Source organism: Bison bison, unplaced genomic scaffold, assembly GCF_000754665.1.
Source record: "Bison bison bison isolate TAMUID 2011002044 unplaced genomic scaffold, Bison_UMD1.0 scf7180017864283, whole genome shotgun sequence".
In the NCBI taxonomy this organism is placed as follows: Eukaryota; Metazoa; Chordata; class Mammalia; order Artiodactyla; family Bovidae; genus Bison; species Bison bison.
Window position 1 is genome coordinate 340,624 of NW_011494855.1, and position 17,110 is coordinate 357,733.

General features: G+C 38.6%; 1 protein-coding gene across 1 annotated transcript in view; it reads left to right on the plus strand.

Moving 5' to 3' along the window:
* Positions 1-17,110, plus strand: part of SLC44A5 (solute carrier family 44, member 5) — a 432,423-nt gene that overhangs the window by 306,878 nt on the left and 108,435 nt on the right. The window contains exon 4 of the mRNA XM_010849416.1: positions 9,658-9,731. Coding sequence (XP_010847718.1) covers positions 9,658-9,731 — 74 coding nt within the window. The remainder of the gene's footprint in view (positions 1-9,657; positions 9,732-17,110) is intronic.

Consider the following 17,110-nt stretch of genomic DNA (forward strand, 5'->3'; position numbering starts at 1 on the left):
TCCCAAGGCTGTTCTAAGCTGGTTCTCTTAAGACCTCTTTGATGATACCAGTCATGCTGTGGGCAATAACTGTGATCTAGTGTTCACTTTACTAGCAATTTTCTGAGTAGTTTCCTCTCACTGACACATTCTTAACTATAATGCAGGTTTTACAAAGATGATGAATAATATAGTAAGATCAATTTTGTCTGACCTTATTCCATTTTAAACAAAAGAGATATTTATATAGACATCATTTAAACTTCTGTATTTAAAAATGAAGTTTTATTTCCCCTTTACAGATAGAAAATATAAATTATAACCAGTTAAAGTTACTCTCTAAAGACATTGGAAACCCAAGTGCAAACAATATAGGAGAAATAGAGGACGCTGCTGCTGCTGCTGCTAAGTCACTTCAGTCGTGTCTGACTCTGTGCGACCCCATAGACGGCAGTCCACCAGGCTCCCGGATCCCTGGGATTCTCCAGGCAAGAAAGTGAAGTGGGTTGCCATTTCCTTCTCCAATGCATGAAAGTGAAAAGTGAAAGTGAAGTCGCTCAGTCATGTCCAACTCTTAGCAACCCCATGGACTGCAGCCTTCTAGGCTCCTCCATCCATGGGATTTTCCAGGCAAGAGTACTGGAGTGGGGTGCCATCGCCTTCTCCGGAAATAGAGAATAGGGGAAGCTTTTAAGATTCAGTTATCCAAAAGAACTAAATCATGCAAGTACAATACTGAAATATCATCTTAAATATTCTAATCAATTCAAAATAAATGATCAGTGTCATTGTATGATTTCTTAGAGTGTTATGCTATTTGGAATATTTCACTTTCAGCAACAGTTTAACATGTACTAAAAAATGATAAAACTAACACTCTCTTCTCAATGATTGGGTGTCAAAATTATCTTTTAAAGTAAATATAACTGTAAAGTCATTCTTAAATTTTTTTTCCTTTTTATTTTATTTTTTAACTTTACAATATTGTATTGGTTTTGCCATATATCAACATGAATTCGCCACAGGTATAATGTGTTCCCCATCCTGAACCCTCCTCCCTCTCCCTCCCCGTACCATCCCTCTGGGTCGTCCCAGTGCACCAGCCCCAAGCATCCAGTAACGTGTATCGAACCTGGACTGGTGACTCGTTTCATATATGATATTATACATGTTTCAATGCCATTCTCCCAAATCATCCCACCCTCTCCCTCTCCCACAGAGTCCAATTTTTTTTTAAGAAAATTAAAACGCTTGTATTTAGTTTGAGCACCTGAAAATACGAGTTCATGTGATTAAAAGCTCATTGTGCCTTCCTATTTTCTGATTATGTAACAGTGTAATTCTTCAAGATAATTTTTAACCTTTTATCATACTTGTAGAAATGGCTGGTGTAATTTGCTTATTTCTAAAACCTCAACTTTCACACATACCCCCAAGTCGTATATATGGTATTTTCTAAAGCTGTGGGAATAGAACAGTAGAGAACTCTTAGACAGTATGTCTGGGAAAAAAGAAGCTGGAGGGAAATGGGAAGGTTACAGTTAACTCCTTCAAACACAACTCTTAGAAAATGCTCTTATCACTGATCACCAGATTCTCCATTAATAGTGAAGAGTGGAAGAATAGAAGAATTTTTTAACTTACACAGAACTGTACCTCACATAGTTCCCAAATGTTTGGAGTCTGCTGACTAAGCATCATTTAGCTTGATTTAATTCAAGCCACATTCTGCAGTTTGCCAAGTATCTCAGTGGAGCTTAGAGAATGGCCCCCAAATTAACTGTCTTTTAATAAAGCCTCTGGGAAGTGAAGCAACCATTCAATTTTCTGGAACAGACTTCTGCAGTAAGAAACTGAGAGGTAACGGATGACTTAATGGCATCATGCAGGTGCCAACCGAACCACAGAGGAGAAGTGCTTCTAAACTGTGCATTATCAATGCAGCCACGTCATAGACAGATGTACTCAGGGGACACCAGGAACTTCAAATAAGAGGTGATCATCAGACTGAATTCATGGGCAGTGGACAGTCCCTAAACTGACTCATTAGGCATGAATGGATGATCTGTCAGAGAAAAATGACTTTTAAGACCTCCATTTTTGCTCTAATGCTTGATATTAATGACCTTTCAGGATGGTTGATATCACTGAAATTTCAGCTGTCACAAAGAAAACTAGTAAATGAATCAGTTTCTGAATGAAGATAGAAAGCTGTCCCTGAAAAAAAGAGGCAGAATGACAGTTGTAGGAAAGAAGAACTAGTGTGGAACGAAATGTAAACCTAAGAAACAAAACTCTCTTATTACCTCTGAATTTAATTTAATTTTTTTATGATTTATTTTATTGGAGTTTGAAATGTCTAGGTAGCAGACTTAAGCTTAACCCCAAAATGAAATCCTTAGATAACATATCCACTATATAGGCCTTATCCCCTTCCAGAAAAGAAGATCTGAAATTTGAAATACAGCACTTTGAGTTTCACCAGAGCCTGCTTATGATGTATTAGCCTGTCAGTTACAGGTGTGTCTTGCTGCTGCTGCTGCTAAGTCGCTTCAGTTGTGTCCGACTTTGTGCGACCCCATAGACGGCAGCCCACCAGGCTCCCCCATCCCTGGGATTCTCCAGGCAAGAACACTGGAGTGGGTTGCCATTTCCTTCTCCAATGCATGAAAGTGAAAAGTGAAAGTGAAGTCGCTCTGTCGTGCCTGACTCTTAGCAAGCCTTCCAGGCTTCCAGGCTCTTCTGTCCATGGGATTTTCCAGGCAAGAGTACTGGAGTGGTGTGCCGTGTCTTACTAATACATAGATTGCAATTCGTGTGTAGCACACAACACTCTGTGCTTAACTGCTGCCGTAAAAGGACATTATGGCCTAGATCAGAGGTCAGCAAACCTTTTCTGTAAAAATCTAGGTAGTAAATTTTAGGCTATGCAGGCCAGATGGCTTCTGTTGTGACTACTCAGCCATAGTGGGTAGTGTATATATGTAAATATATATATATATTTATGTAAATGCATATACATGTATATATGCATTTACATAAATATATATATAAATGCATGTAGCTATTTTCCAAAAGTCTGTATTTATGGACACTGAGATTTGAATTTTGTATAATTCTTATATCACAAAATACTCTTTATTTTTAAAACTATTTTTTAAAAGTAAAAACCATTCTTTTTTTAATTTAAATTTATTTATTTTAATTGGAGGCTAATTACTTTACAATATTGTATTGGTTTTGCCATACATCAACATGAATCCACCACAGGTGTACACATGTTCCCCATCCTGAACCCCCCTCCCACCTCACTCCCCATACCATCCCTCCGGGTCATCCCAGTGCACCAGCCCCAAGCATCCTGTATCCTGCATGGAACCTGGACTGGCGATTCGTTTCTTATATGATATTATACATGTTTTAATGCCATTCTCCCAAATCATCCCACCCTCTCCCTCTCCCACAGAGTCCAAAAGACTGTTCTATACATCCGTGTCTCTTTTGCTGTCTTGCATACAGGGTTATTGTTACCATCTTTCTAAATTCCACATATATGCGTTAGTATACTGTATTGGTGTTTTTCTTTCTGGCTTACTTCACTCTGTATAATAGGCTCCAGTTTCATCCACCCCATTAGAACTGATTCAAATGTATTCTTTTTAATGGCTGAGTAATACTCCATTCTGTATATGTACCAGAGCTTTCTTATCCATTTGTCTGCTGATGGGCATCTAGGTTGCTTCCATGTCCTGGCTATTATAAACAGTGCTGCGATGAACATTGGGGTACACGTGTCTCTTTCAATTCTGGTTTCCTCAGTGTGTATGCCTAGCAGTGGGATTGCTGGGTTATAAGGCAGTTCTATTACCAGTTTTTTAAGGAATCTCCACACTGTTCTCTATAGTGGGTGTACTAGTTTGCATTCCCACCCACAGTGTAAGAGGGTTCCCTTTTTTCCACACCCTCTCCAGCATTTATTGCTTGTAGACTTTTGGATCGCAGCCATTCTGACTGGCGTGAAATGGTACCTCATTGTGGTTTTGATTTGCATTTCTCTGATAATAGGTGATGTTGAGCATCTTTTCATGTGTTTGTTAGCCATCTGTATGTCTTCTTTGGAGAAATGTCTATTTGGTTCTTTGGCCCATTCTTAGCTCACAAAAAGCTATACAAAAGCAGGCAGCAGGCCAGATTTGGCCCATGGGCTATAGTTTGCACCCCCATCTAGATTATAATTGGCTTCCCTTATGGCTCAGCAGTAAAGAATTCACCTGCAGTGCAGGATACTCAGTAGATGTGGGTTTGATCCTTGGGTTGGGAAGATCCCCTAGAGAAAGAAATGGCTACCCACTCCAGTGTTCTTGTCTGGACAATTCCTTGGACAGAGGAACCTGGCGGACTATAGTCTATGGTGCCACAAAGAGTCAGACATGACTGAGTGAAAGCATGCAGGCACTAGATTATAATAGTTAAAAGGTAATTGCCTTAAAGATGTACAAAGTGTCTGTGAGTCTACAGAGCTGAGAAGGATCTCTTTTATCTAAAAACTGCATGAAGAAGGTGACATTTTAACCTATTTGAAAGTAGGGATTTTAAATTTTCTTAGCTGAAAAAACATTTTTGCACTTAAAATCACTTATTTAATACCCAAATTAAGTTTGTTCATAGCAAAATTTTAAATTCAATAACACATGACCTTGAACAAACACATTCCTGTATACTAAAGCCTTGCAGTGATTATTATGTCTTCCATGCTGTTTTATTTTTTAAATTGTAGTAAGAACACTTAATGTAAGACCTACCCTCTTAACAGAATATTAAGTACCCAATACAGTGATGTTAAAAATATATACACAATGTACTACAGACCTCTGGAATTTACTCATCTTGCATAATCAAAACATAGAGCCATTGAATAACAACTCCCCATTTGACCCTCTCCCCTGCCCCTGGCAGCCATCATTCTACTTTCTGTTTCTATGAATTTGACTATTTTAGATATCTCAAATTAGTAGAATTGTACAGTTATTTGTCTGTCTGTGGTTGGCTTATTTCACTTAGCATAAGGTCCTGTCCTCTAGATTTATTCATGTTGTCCAAAAGAGTTGAAATCAGAACCTCAAGTGTATATCTGCAAGTTCACTGCATGTTGTCCAAAAGAATTGAAATCGGGATCTCAAATAGGTATCTGCATGTTCATTGCAACATAACTCACAATAGTCAAGATATGTAAATAATTAAATAAATGTTCATTGACAGATGAATGGATTAAAAAAGTATGGCATATACATACAATGGAATGTTATTCATCCCCAGAAAATGAAGGGAATTCTACTCTATGGAGAATGGGATTTTAATAGATGGGGTAGAGATCCAGACTGGAGTGCTTCTGATAGTAAAAGTGAGCATTGTTGGTTGTTATTCCAGGATAATAGGTATAAATCCTGGCTATTTCATACAAATTGGGACATATTGTATCCTACTAGAATGAGTCTTAAAGCAACCATGAGCAGAGAACCCTGAATGTTGTCAAGGGAGAATTCATTAGGTATGCAGTGAATGAAAAAGTCCAAGTTGGTTGAAGCACAGGAGATAAATAGGGGGAGAAATCTAGAAAGGTAGTCTGGGGCTTGAACTAGGATTGAAATTGTATTTTCTTAAACATAAAGCTAAGACATTTGGAAATGATTAAACAAGTAGTGGAGAAGCACTGAATTTTTAAAATAATAAAGTGACTTTGTTTGCTCTCAGTGATGTCAGTGGTGTGCAGAATGAATTGGATCAGGCAGAGACTACGTGCAGGAGCCCAATAAAGGGACCACAGCAGCAGTTAGAAGAGAGAATGAGAGAATGTGGACTGACTCCAGGCAACAGGAATAGAAAGGAAGGTGTGGATGAAAGACTCATCAGAGAGAAGGAGTCAAGAGAACTTATTAATTGAATATAAAATAAAAGATCACCTAAGAAAAAGAGAAACTCAAAGGAAACGCCCAAGAGTTTAAGTTGAGGTGACTATAGGCATTCTATACTTTAGGTTAGAATTAGGAAGGAAAGGGAGGTCTACAAATGAGTATAGGACTGGGATCCTATTCTTACTATAATTTGGACAAATAAATATAAGATAGCAATGGTACATCTGTAGTTTAACTTTTGAAAATACTTTTATGCCAGGAGTATTTTGAATAACTCTCTGTGTGAGCAACTTGTTTTTTTAAAAAATTGGACTTTGATTTAGAAGGAAGGTAAGGGAGAGGGTTGAGGTATATTTCTCTATAAAACTATTCTTTCTGTCTTCTTTCTAGGATGCAGTGGGATGCGATCCATTTTTAGATTAGTACACTGGTCCTTAGTTTATACTTACTGTAAAAGTAAAAGTGAACCCAACTGAGGGAAATATACAGTTATGACAGACCTCTAGCTAGAATATGATTCAGAATGATTTTAAACCACAAGCTTGTATCACCCAGTTACCTCTATACTTAAGAGTCTTCAAAATTATCCAAACTAAGTATTTGATTAAAAAAAAAAACTCATTTTCCACAGAACATTTGGGATTGTAAAGATGCCTTGAAATCAAAGAAACAATGATGATACTTTATAACTTCTAAAATTTGAATTAAGCTTCTGCTGTGTTGCTGACTCCCAAAATGGTACCCAAGCTATATTTTATATTTTTTATATTCAATTTTCCAATAATTTTCTAAGCAGTGACTTTTTTCCAGCAGGGAATATGGAGAGAAATAAGAAGTGGAAAGAAATAGTTGTTTTACACACATACACACACACACACCCCCCCCTAATTTTAAAAGAAAAAAAAAAATTAAACAACAAAGGGAATGAAATCACTAGAGGAACAAATACAGAAACAAGAATTTTTAATTTAGAAAAACTTTCCTACTTTTTGAAACTCTTGAATTCTTCAAACTCTTCCACTTGTTCAATATTCTTCCATGTCTAGATACTATGAAATTAACCAGTCTGGCCATGGTGTGTGGTATGGTCTGCTATTTCTCTAAAGTAGTGGTCCAGAAAAGGAAAGTAGATTTGAATACATTATCCTGCCTGGTCCCAGAATAGAATCCCCAGACATCTCAGGGTATGATTACTGAGAAATGTTATCCCTCTCTGGTGAGAGACTAGACTGCTGGGAGAGTGGATAGAGAGTGGTTGTGTGGTGCACAGTAGCCCCTGGTGCTATGGCATGTTCTTGGTACAAGAAAGAAAGAGAAATCGTAGTATAAATCCCCCTTGTTGTTGTTGTTATAAAACCCCCTATAGACCAAAACTCTGATTGATGCCCTTCATCAGGACCAGTAGCCAAGGACTGTGGGTTTTATTTCTTAGAAATTTCCTTTTGGGCTCTGCTTCTTTCCTTGTGCCTTATTTTTTTTAATTGGTAAGTTTCTTTTACTCATCTTTCTAGTATGTTTAGCTCTTCCTGTGCTGACTACATAATATAAATAGAAAACATTATAATGCTATATAATTATAGTCATTATAAACATATTATAATGTATATTATCTATGATATAACCATGTAGATACAAACATGTCATACATATAATATTACAGGACACTGGCCAACCTGGCTGGTGCTTCTGACTCTATCCCTCTCTCCTTAGTTATGATTACACACAAAGGCTTTGACAACTTCAAGATTTCTAATAAAAGCTTATCAGTGTTCTAGTTTTCTCTTCCTTAGTTCTTTGCCTGCAGGCAGTCCTTCTTAGGTATCATACTATTTAGCAACTGCCCTGACAGGATGAGAACTGATCTTAAGTAGGATGTGTCAAAATGCAAATAAACCAGATCCTTTCCTCACCCTCCAGCAGGTTTAGCCTTCAATGATTGTTAAACAAAGAAATCTAGATTATCTTTTTTTTCTCTCTTTATATTATTCTTATAGTTCTTCAGTCCCAGTGAAATTTTAAATTCCTGGGTTGAAATTGGATTTAAACAAGTAATGGTTTGTTTCTGAATTGACCATGATTAGCTTTCTCTATGATGGATCCCTTTCCTGTGGTGAGGTGGTGTAATAAGGATGTGTGTGGAGTTTTCAATATGACTAATTGGAATCTTTCTAGAAAGTTGTAATCATATTAGAATAACCACTAAGTGAAAAAAGATTGGTCATAGGAGACTTAGATGTTTGTCTGCCTCTGCAACTGCTTCTCTCTCGTGGACCTTATATAAGGCAACTTACCTCACTACCCTGAAAAACCCAAAGGTAGGAAACTCACAAATTTATGTAAGTGAAAACAATAAAAGTATAACAGGGCTTTATCAATATACAAGGTATTACTGTGTCTGTTACTGTACAATTATTATTCATTATTATTGCTATTATCATCACTAAAAATAGAATGTAACTTCAGCCTGTCTGTGCTAAAAGATTGGAACATATCCATCTAACCTCTAGAACAAGAAGTTTTTGCTATGAAAATTCTCATGTGCATTTTTTAATCCTGTCAAATACATTGATCTGTCTCTTTCCTAATAGATTCTTCATTAAGTTTCAACAATGATTGTATTTTTTCTTACTTTTAAGACAAGTTTTGACCTTCTATACGCCTTTCAAGCTGAACAAAATTTAATGTTGGAAATAGGAAATACTTCAGATGAAAACCTGAGTTTCCCTACTGGATACTGGTTTGACTTGTGATCGCTTAGAAAATTACCATGTCTCTCTGAGCCAAATTTTCTCTAAATCTCATTTCACAATATTCAGCTTACAGAATAACTCAAAAATTACAGTTTAGAGCATTTCATTTTGTAATGCATTATAGACATTGTTTTTTGAATAGTTGCAACTCTGTTCCTCATAGAAAGCTTATGTAGTCAACCCTTTATTTAATCAGAGTACCCTTTATATGTGCATGTAGAAAGATAATGGAGAGAGAGAGGAATGGAAAAGGCTAATCTTTTCTATTATTATGTCATGTACTGGGAAGCATGAAGGAGAAAATTATAAAATCAAATAGCTTAAATTACAATTTCAAATAAAAGAATTTTTTGATGCTGGTGTACTCTAACTTCTAAAAAATTTTACAAACAAAGAATCAAGAGAATAAATGCTAACAGCTTTGGAGAAACTTCTTTAATCACAGAACTATAACTGCTGTCTGCTGTTTAAGTCTTTGATTGCAGAAATACATTTGATCTACTTTTTAGAATTATTAAGTATAAAAAGGCATATCACTGTTGTTATTATCTTTTGTGTGTTCAGTTGTTCAGTTGTGTCTGACTCTTTGCAACCCCATGGATTGTAGTCTGCCAGGCTCCTCTGTCCATGAGACTTTTCAGGCAAGAGTAATGGAGTGGGTTGCCATTTCCTTCTCCAGGGAATATTCCCGACCCAAGGATCAAACCCAGGTGACCTGCAATGCAGGCAGATTCTTTACCGTCTGAGCCACCAGGGAAGCCCAATTATTTTTTTATGCCTTCCTATGAATATTTTTGCAGTAAACACTAGTCATTTTGCATCCCTTTTAATTCTCCGCCCCACTTCTCCCCCCTGCCCCACCCACCTTCTAACACCTTCTAATACCATCACTTTGGAGGTTAGGTTTGAACATAAGGACTTGGGGGAGACACGTTTAGTCCATAAGAGGGAGGAAAACGGATGCTATGTGAGTCTTCTCAGGATCCTTTTAATTCATTGTTCCTCTTCATCTTTAGGAGTTGTACAGATGTGCTGTGCTGCATGATCTTCATACTGTTCATTATGGCCTACATTCTTTTAGGACTTGCAGGTGAGTAAGAACAGGTATAGAAGATATTTAACTTTTACTATTTACATGACTAAGCCAGTGTCACATTTTTAACATTAATCATTTCAAAATCCTTCTTCTTATTGATTATTGTCTTTTCTGGAGGGAGTATGCCTCACCAGAACTCATTGGGTAGGAGATGCAATGAAAAATAAACACAGAGCAGTTTATTCAAAGGCAAGTCTATAAATTACTTAGATAAAATTATACAAAAGAAAGAAAAACCCTTATAGTTGCTTTTTAATCATTTTTACTTTTGAAATTTTATTAAACAGCTAATAAGGTTCACATTATTATTTACTAATTAGAGTTAGGGACTTTTGATGAAAGTGAAAAAGGAGAGTGAGAAACCTGGTTTAAAACTCAACATTTGGAAAACTAAGATCATGGCATCCAGTCCCATGACTTCATGGGAAATAGATGGGGAAACAATGAAAACAGTGACAGACTTTATTTTGGGCTCCAAAATCACCGCAGATGGTGATTTCAGCCATGAAATTAAAAGACACTTGCTAGTTGGAAGAAAAGCTATGACTGACCTAGACAGCATATTAAAAAGCAGAGACATTACTTTGCTGACAAAGGTCCATCTAGTCAACACTATGGTTTTCCAGTAATCATGTATGGATAGGAAAGTTGGACTATAAAGAAAACTGAACACTGAAGAATTGATACTTTTGAATTGTGGCGTTGGAGATGACTCGAGATTTCCTTGGACTGCAAGGATATCAAACCTGAATATTCACTGGAAGGACTGATGCTGAAGCTGAAGCTCCAATACTTTGGCCACCTGATGTGAAGAACTGACTCATTGGAAAAGACCCTCATGCTGGGAAAGATTGAAGGCAGGAGGAGAAGGGATGACAGAAGATGAGATGGTTGGATGCATCACCAACTCGATGGACATGAGTTTGAGCAAGCTCTGGGAGTTGGTGATGGACAGGGAGGCCTGGTGTGCTGCAGTCCACGGGGTCACAAAGAGTCAGACATGACTGAGCAACTGAACTGAATAAGGTTCGTGTTACTATTTACCAATTAGAATTAGGGCCTAGATAAGTCTAAGTAACATATTACCTTTTCTTTTTATAAGCAAATTAAAAAGGAACAATTATTAAGTATTTCACCAAATAGTTTCTTGGCATATAAGAAGTCCTTTTGTCTTTGCCTACCAGAGAAAGATAGCCTGTGGTTCATTGTTAGATTAAAGGTTTTTCTATGGAAGTGAAAATAAAGAGGACAAATAAAGTCTTTGTTTAGGTTTCTTTTTTTTTTTTTAAACTACCAAAAGGGATCGATCAGTATGGCAGAGTAAGAGGACATGAAACTCACTTTCCCCAACAAACACATCAAAATATATGTACATGTGGGACAGTTTTCACTGGAAACTGGCAGAAAGACTCCAAGGCTGTTAAGATACACATAATTGGGTAGGAAGGGGGAAAAAAGGCAATCAGGTCGTGTCATGTGCTCTTGGAGCGGACCTCAGAGGACAAGAAAGATCACACAGGTAGACACTCATCCTGTGAAATAAGCAATGAGAACCACAGATTGCGTGCCACTGTCCTGGGTTTCTATACAGAGGAGACAAGCCCTCTTGGCTGGTTGAAGGACTGCTGGGGTAACAGGATGCCTGTGGGAAGCCTGGACTACAGCTGTGAGGAGCACTTATATGCTAGCTTGCTCCTGAGGCAGGGTGGAGAGAGGTATGCTCTAGTGGCCACTGGGTTTCCCATAACCTCCTTGGCATGCACAAAAGTTGAGCAAAGGCTTTGGTCCTTCTCATTCCACATCACAATGTATCATTGGATCTGGAGCAGCAATGAGTGGGTAGAAGAAGAAGCTGTGGTGTGCAGAGATGACCTAGTTCCTGGGCATACCCTGGGTGAGAGGGTGCCAGCCACTACTGACCTTACTCAAGCAATACATCTCAAGTAGCTCTCAGGTCTCAGACAGCAGCGGCTCCACCACAGCTTATCCTCAATCATGTGCCAAGTGTCCATGTAGCCCAGTGATGTGGTTTAACAAAAGGGCGGAAATGGTGGAGGCTGAGGACAGTGATGTGCTATGAGGGACAAAGGGGAACTTGCACATCAGGTTGTGTCTGAGCCGAAAAAAGGAAGCACTTATAGGTGCCTTCCCAGGCAGTGTGTCAGAGATAGCTGGGACCTCCATCTGCAGACAGTGTGAGCAGAGAGCCCTCACAAGCCCCACTTACCTCAGCACTTCCCTGCTCTAGGGCAAAGGTCCCAGTGCAGATAGAGGGGAAAACATGCTGAAAGGGAACAGAACCAGCTTGGGCTCAACCCTCAGGGTGTCAGATCCAGCAGCTTGGGCTCAGACCCCACCCCTGATTGGACATTGATAGCCACTGAGCAGAAAGTCCTGCCTCACACTGGGCTCCAGCCTTAACTCCTCCATCTCTAGTTCACGGCTGCAGTCATGTCCATAGTGATTTTGGAGCCCAAGAAAATAAAATCTATCACTGCTTCCACTTTTTCCCCTTTTATTTGCTATGAAGTGATGGGACTGGATCCTAGTTTTTTGAATGTTGAGTTTCAAGCCAGCTTTTTCACTCTCCTCTTTCACCCTCATCAAGGGGCTCTTTAGTTTCTCTTCACTTTCTGCCATTAGAGTGGTATCATCTGCATATGTGAGGTTATAGATATTTCTCCTGGCAATTTTTATTTCAGCTTCTGATTCATCCAGCCCAGCATTTTGCATGATGTACTCTGTATACAAGTTAAATAAGCAAGGTGACAATATACAGCCTTGTACTCCTTTCCCAGTTTTGAACCAGCCCATTGTTCCATGTCTAGTTCTAACTGTTGCTTCATGACCCACATACAGGCTTCTTAGGAGACAGGTAAGATGGTCTGGTATTCCTATTTCTTTAAGAATGTTCCACAGTTTGTTGTGATCCACACAGTCTAAGTCTTTAGTGTAGTCAATGAAGAAGAAATGCATGTTTTTCTGGAATTCCCTTGCTTTCTCTATGACTCAATGAATGTTAACAATTTGATCTCTAGTTGTTCTGCCTTTTCTAAACCCATCTGGAAGTTGTCTGGAGCATCTGGAAGTTCTTGTTCACATACTGTTGAAACCTAGCTTGAAGGATTTTGAGCGTAACTTTACTAGCATGTGAAATGAGCATAATTGTAAGATAGTTTGAACATTCTTTAGCATTGCTCTTCTTTGAGATTGGGATGAAAACTGACCTTTTCCAGTCTTGTGGCCACTGCTAAGTTTTCCAAATTTGCTGACATATTGAGTGCAACACTTTAACAGCATCATCTTATAGGATTTGAAATAGTTCAGCTGGAATTCCATCACCTCTACTAGCTTTGTTTGTAGTAATGCTTCCCAAGGCCCACTTGGCTTCACATTCCAGGGTGTCTGGCTCTAGGTGAGTGACTACACCACCCTGGTTTTCTGGATCACTGAGACCTTTTTGTATAGTTCTTCTGTGTATTCTTGACACCTTTTCTTAATCTCTGCTGCCTCTGTTAGGTCCTTACCATTTCTGTCCTTTATCATGCCCATCCCTGCATGAAATGTATCTTTAATATCTCTAGTTTTCTTGAAAGATCTCTACCTTTCCCATTCTATTGTTTTCTCCTATTTCTTTGCATTGTTCACTTAAGAAGGCCTTCATATCTCTCCTTGCTATTCTCTGGAACTCTGCATGTAGTTGGGTATATCTTTCCCTTTCTCCCTTGCTTTTCACTTCTCTTCTTTCCTCAGCTATTTGTAAAGCCCCCTCAGACAACCACTTTGCCTTCTTGCATTTCTTTTTCTTTGGGATGATTTTGGTCCCTGCCTCCTGTACAATGTTACAAACCTCTGTCCATAGTTCTTCAGGCAATCTGTCTACCAGATCTAATCCCTTGAATATATTTGTCACTACCACTATATAATCATAAGGAATTTGATTTAGATCATGCCTGAATTCCCTAGTGTATTTCCCTACTTTCTTCAATTTAAGCCTGAATTTTGCAATGAGGACCTGATGATCTGAGCCACAGTTAGCTCCAGGTCTTGTTTTTACTGACTGTATAGAGCTTCTCCATCTTCAGCTGCAAAGAACATAATCAATCTGATTTTGGTATTGACCATTTGGTCTTGTATATGTTTAGAGTCACCTCCTGTGTTGTTGGAAGAGGGTGTTTGCTATGACCAGTGTGTTCTCTTGACAAAACTATGTTAGCCTTTGTTCTACTTCATTTTGTACTCTAAGTGCAAACTTGCCTGTTACTCCAGGTATCTCTTGACTTTCTACTTTTGCATTCCAGTCCTGGACCTATGATGAAAAGGACAGCTCTTTTTTGGTGTTAATTCTAGAAGGTCTTGTAGGTTTATAGAACTGGTCAATCAACTTCAGGTTCTTCAGCATCAGTGGTGGGGACATAGACTTGGATTACTGTGATGTTAAATGGTTTGCCTTAGAATGAACTGAGGTTATTCTGTCGTTTTTGAGATTGCACCCAAGTACTGCATTTTGGACTCTTTTGTAGAAGGTCCCAAACATGATGAACCTAAAATAGACCCATACCAAGACATATCATAATTCAAATGGCAGAAGTCAAAAGTAAGAGAGAATATTTAAGGCAGCAAGAGAAAACAAAGAGTCATATGCAAGGGAATTCTTATAGGCTATCAGCTGATTTCTCCACAGAAACTTTTCAGGCCAGAAGGAAGTGGCATGATATGTACAGAGTGCTGAAGGGAAAATCCTGCAATATAAAATACTCTAACCAATAAGATTATCATTTTTAAAAAAGGAAATGTTAAAGGCTCTTCTCTAAGTGGAAAAGAAGTAAGAATGTTAAAAAGAAAATCTCCCCAGGAAAGGTAAATATATAATAAAAACTGATGACCAACTGCCGGGGTCCAGCCCTGGTGGATACAGGGAATTCGAAGGGGAGACGGCTTAGGCGATCGGGAAACAACAGCTTATTTAAATGTTAATTAAAGATATAAAGAGTGATTAAATAAGGATAGCTCAGTGAGGAAATTCAGTGGAGGAAAGAGGCTGAATAATTCAGCCAGAAGGTGAGAGAAAGAACGACATGGGGAGACCAAGTTTCGGTGAACAAGGCCCGCACTTTATTTTCCAAAGTAGTTTTTATACCTTAAGTTATGCATAGAGGATAATGGAGGAAGGGGTAGAGTCATGCAGTAAGCCAGGCTTTCTTCCTGCAAACTTATCATATGCAAAAGTTTAGGTGATTTGCATCATCTTCTGGCCTGGAGGCCTGTTAACATTTTAAGACCCTTTCTTCAGAAAACTTATTTTTCTCCAAAGGTGATTAATCAGGCGACACCCTCCAAAAGCATTAGATAAAGTTGCATTCCTATAGGGCAAAGGTGTGGTGGGCTATAACAAGAAAAAGAATTAACTCAAGGGTCCAAGGTTACAAACATTAAAGCTACTACTTACACCAATTATATTAATCAATACACTGCCAAGGACACAGTAGGTAAGGGATATGGAGACTTAGCAGCAAACTTTGGCCCAACAAGTGAAAAACCCTTCACCAATACAATTTCTAATCAATCTTTTAACTGCTCAAAGGAATCTGTATTTAGACAGTTTAGAACATCTCATGCCTCTCACGGTTGGGAGGTTCTGAACAATCACAAGTGGCCGGAAAAACCTATTCAGGCAGGTTAGAGGACTTCCAAAGGAGTTTGTAGGTTGAAACACTATCACACCCAGGAACTTTATTAACTGGAGCTGTAAGTTAACTCTTTTTCAGAGAGAAGTGGTGGGGGACAGCCCCCCGTAAAGTCAGAGGTGTAGGTGAGAGCACAAAGCAGTAAAGTAGGCAGACTCTGGTTTTGGGGGTAGATGCTCGAGAATTTCCAGGGGGATTCCTGAGGCTCAGTCCCGCCTTTGCATATGCCAAGCCTCCTTCCTCATGACCTTTGCCACAGGCGAGTTCCTCACGCTGGCTCCCGGCAACCAACTACTTACATAAGCCAAGAGGAAGTCTAAAAGACAGATAAAGCAACTATAACTATTATAAACAGTTAAGAGATAAATTTGGCCTTGGAATACAAAATGAAGCAGGGCAAAGGCTAATAGACTTTTGCCAAGAGAACACACTGGTCATAGCAAACACCTTCTTCCAGCAACACAAGGGAAGACTCTACACATGGACATCACCAGATGGTCAATACCAAAATCCGATTGATTATATTCTTTGCAGCCAAAGATGGAGAAGCTCTATACAGTCAGCAAAAACAAGACCAGGAGCTGACTGTGGATCAGATCATGAACTCCTTATTGCCAAATTCAGACATAAATTGAAGAAAGTAGGGAAAACCACTAGACCATTCAGGTATGAGCTACATCAAATCCCTTACAATTATACAATGGAAGTGACAAATAGATTCAAGGGATCAGATCTGATAGACAGAATGCCTGAAGAACTATGGATGGAGGTTTGTGACATTGTACAGGGGGCAGTGATCAAGACCATCCCCATGAAAAAGAAATGCAGAAAGGCAAAACGGTTGTCTGAGAAGGCCTTACAAATAGCTGAGAAAAGAAAAGAAGTGAAAGGCAAAGGAGAAAAGGAAAGATATATCCACTTGAATGCAGAGTTCAAAAAGAATAGCAAGGAGAGATAAGAAAGCCTTCCTCAGTGATCAATGCAAAGAAATAGAGGAAAACAATAGAATGGGAAAGACTAGAAATTTATTCAAGAAAATTAGAGATACCAAGGGAACATTTCATGCAAAGATGGGCATAATAAAGGACAGAAATGGTATGGACCTAACAGAAGCAGAAGATATTAAAATGAGGTAGCAAGAATACACAGAACTATACAAAAAAGATCTTCATGACCCAGATAATCACGATGGTATGATCACTCACCTGGAATGCAAAGTCAAGTGGGCCTTGGGAAGTATCACTACAAACAAAGCTAGTGGAATTCCAGTTGAGCTATTTCAAACCTTAAAAGATGATTCTGTAAAAGTGCTGCACTTAATATGCCAGCAAATTTGGAAAACTCAGCAGTGGCCACAAGACTAGAAAAGGTCAGTTTTCATTTCAATCCCAAAGTAAGGCAATGCCAAAGAATGCTCAAACTATCACACAATTGCACTCATCTCACATTCTAGCAAAGAAATGCTCAAAATTCTCCAAGCCAGGCTTCAACAGTACATGAACCGTGAACTTTCAGTGTTCAGGCTGGATTTAGAAAAGGCAGAGGAACCAGAGGTCAAATTGCCAAGATCCACTGGATCATTGAAAAAGCAAGAGGGTTCCAGAAAAACATCTATTTCTGCTTTATTGACTATGCCAAATCCTTTGACTGTGTGGATCACCACAAACTGTGGAAAATTCTTAAAAA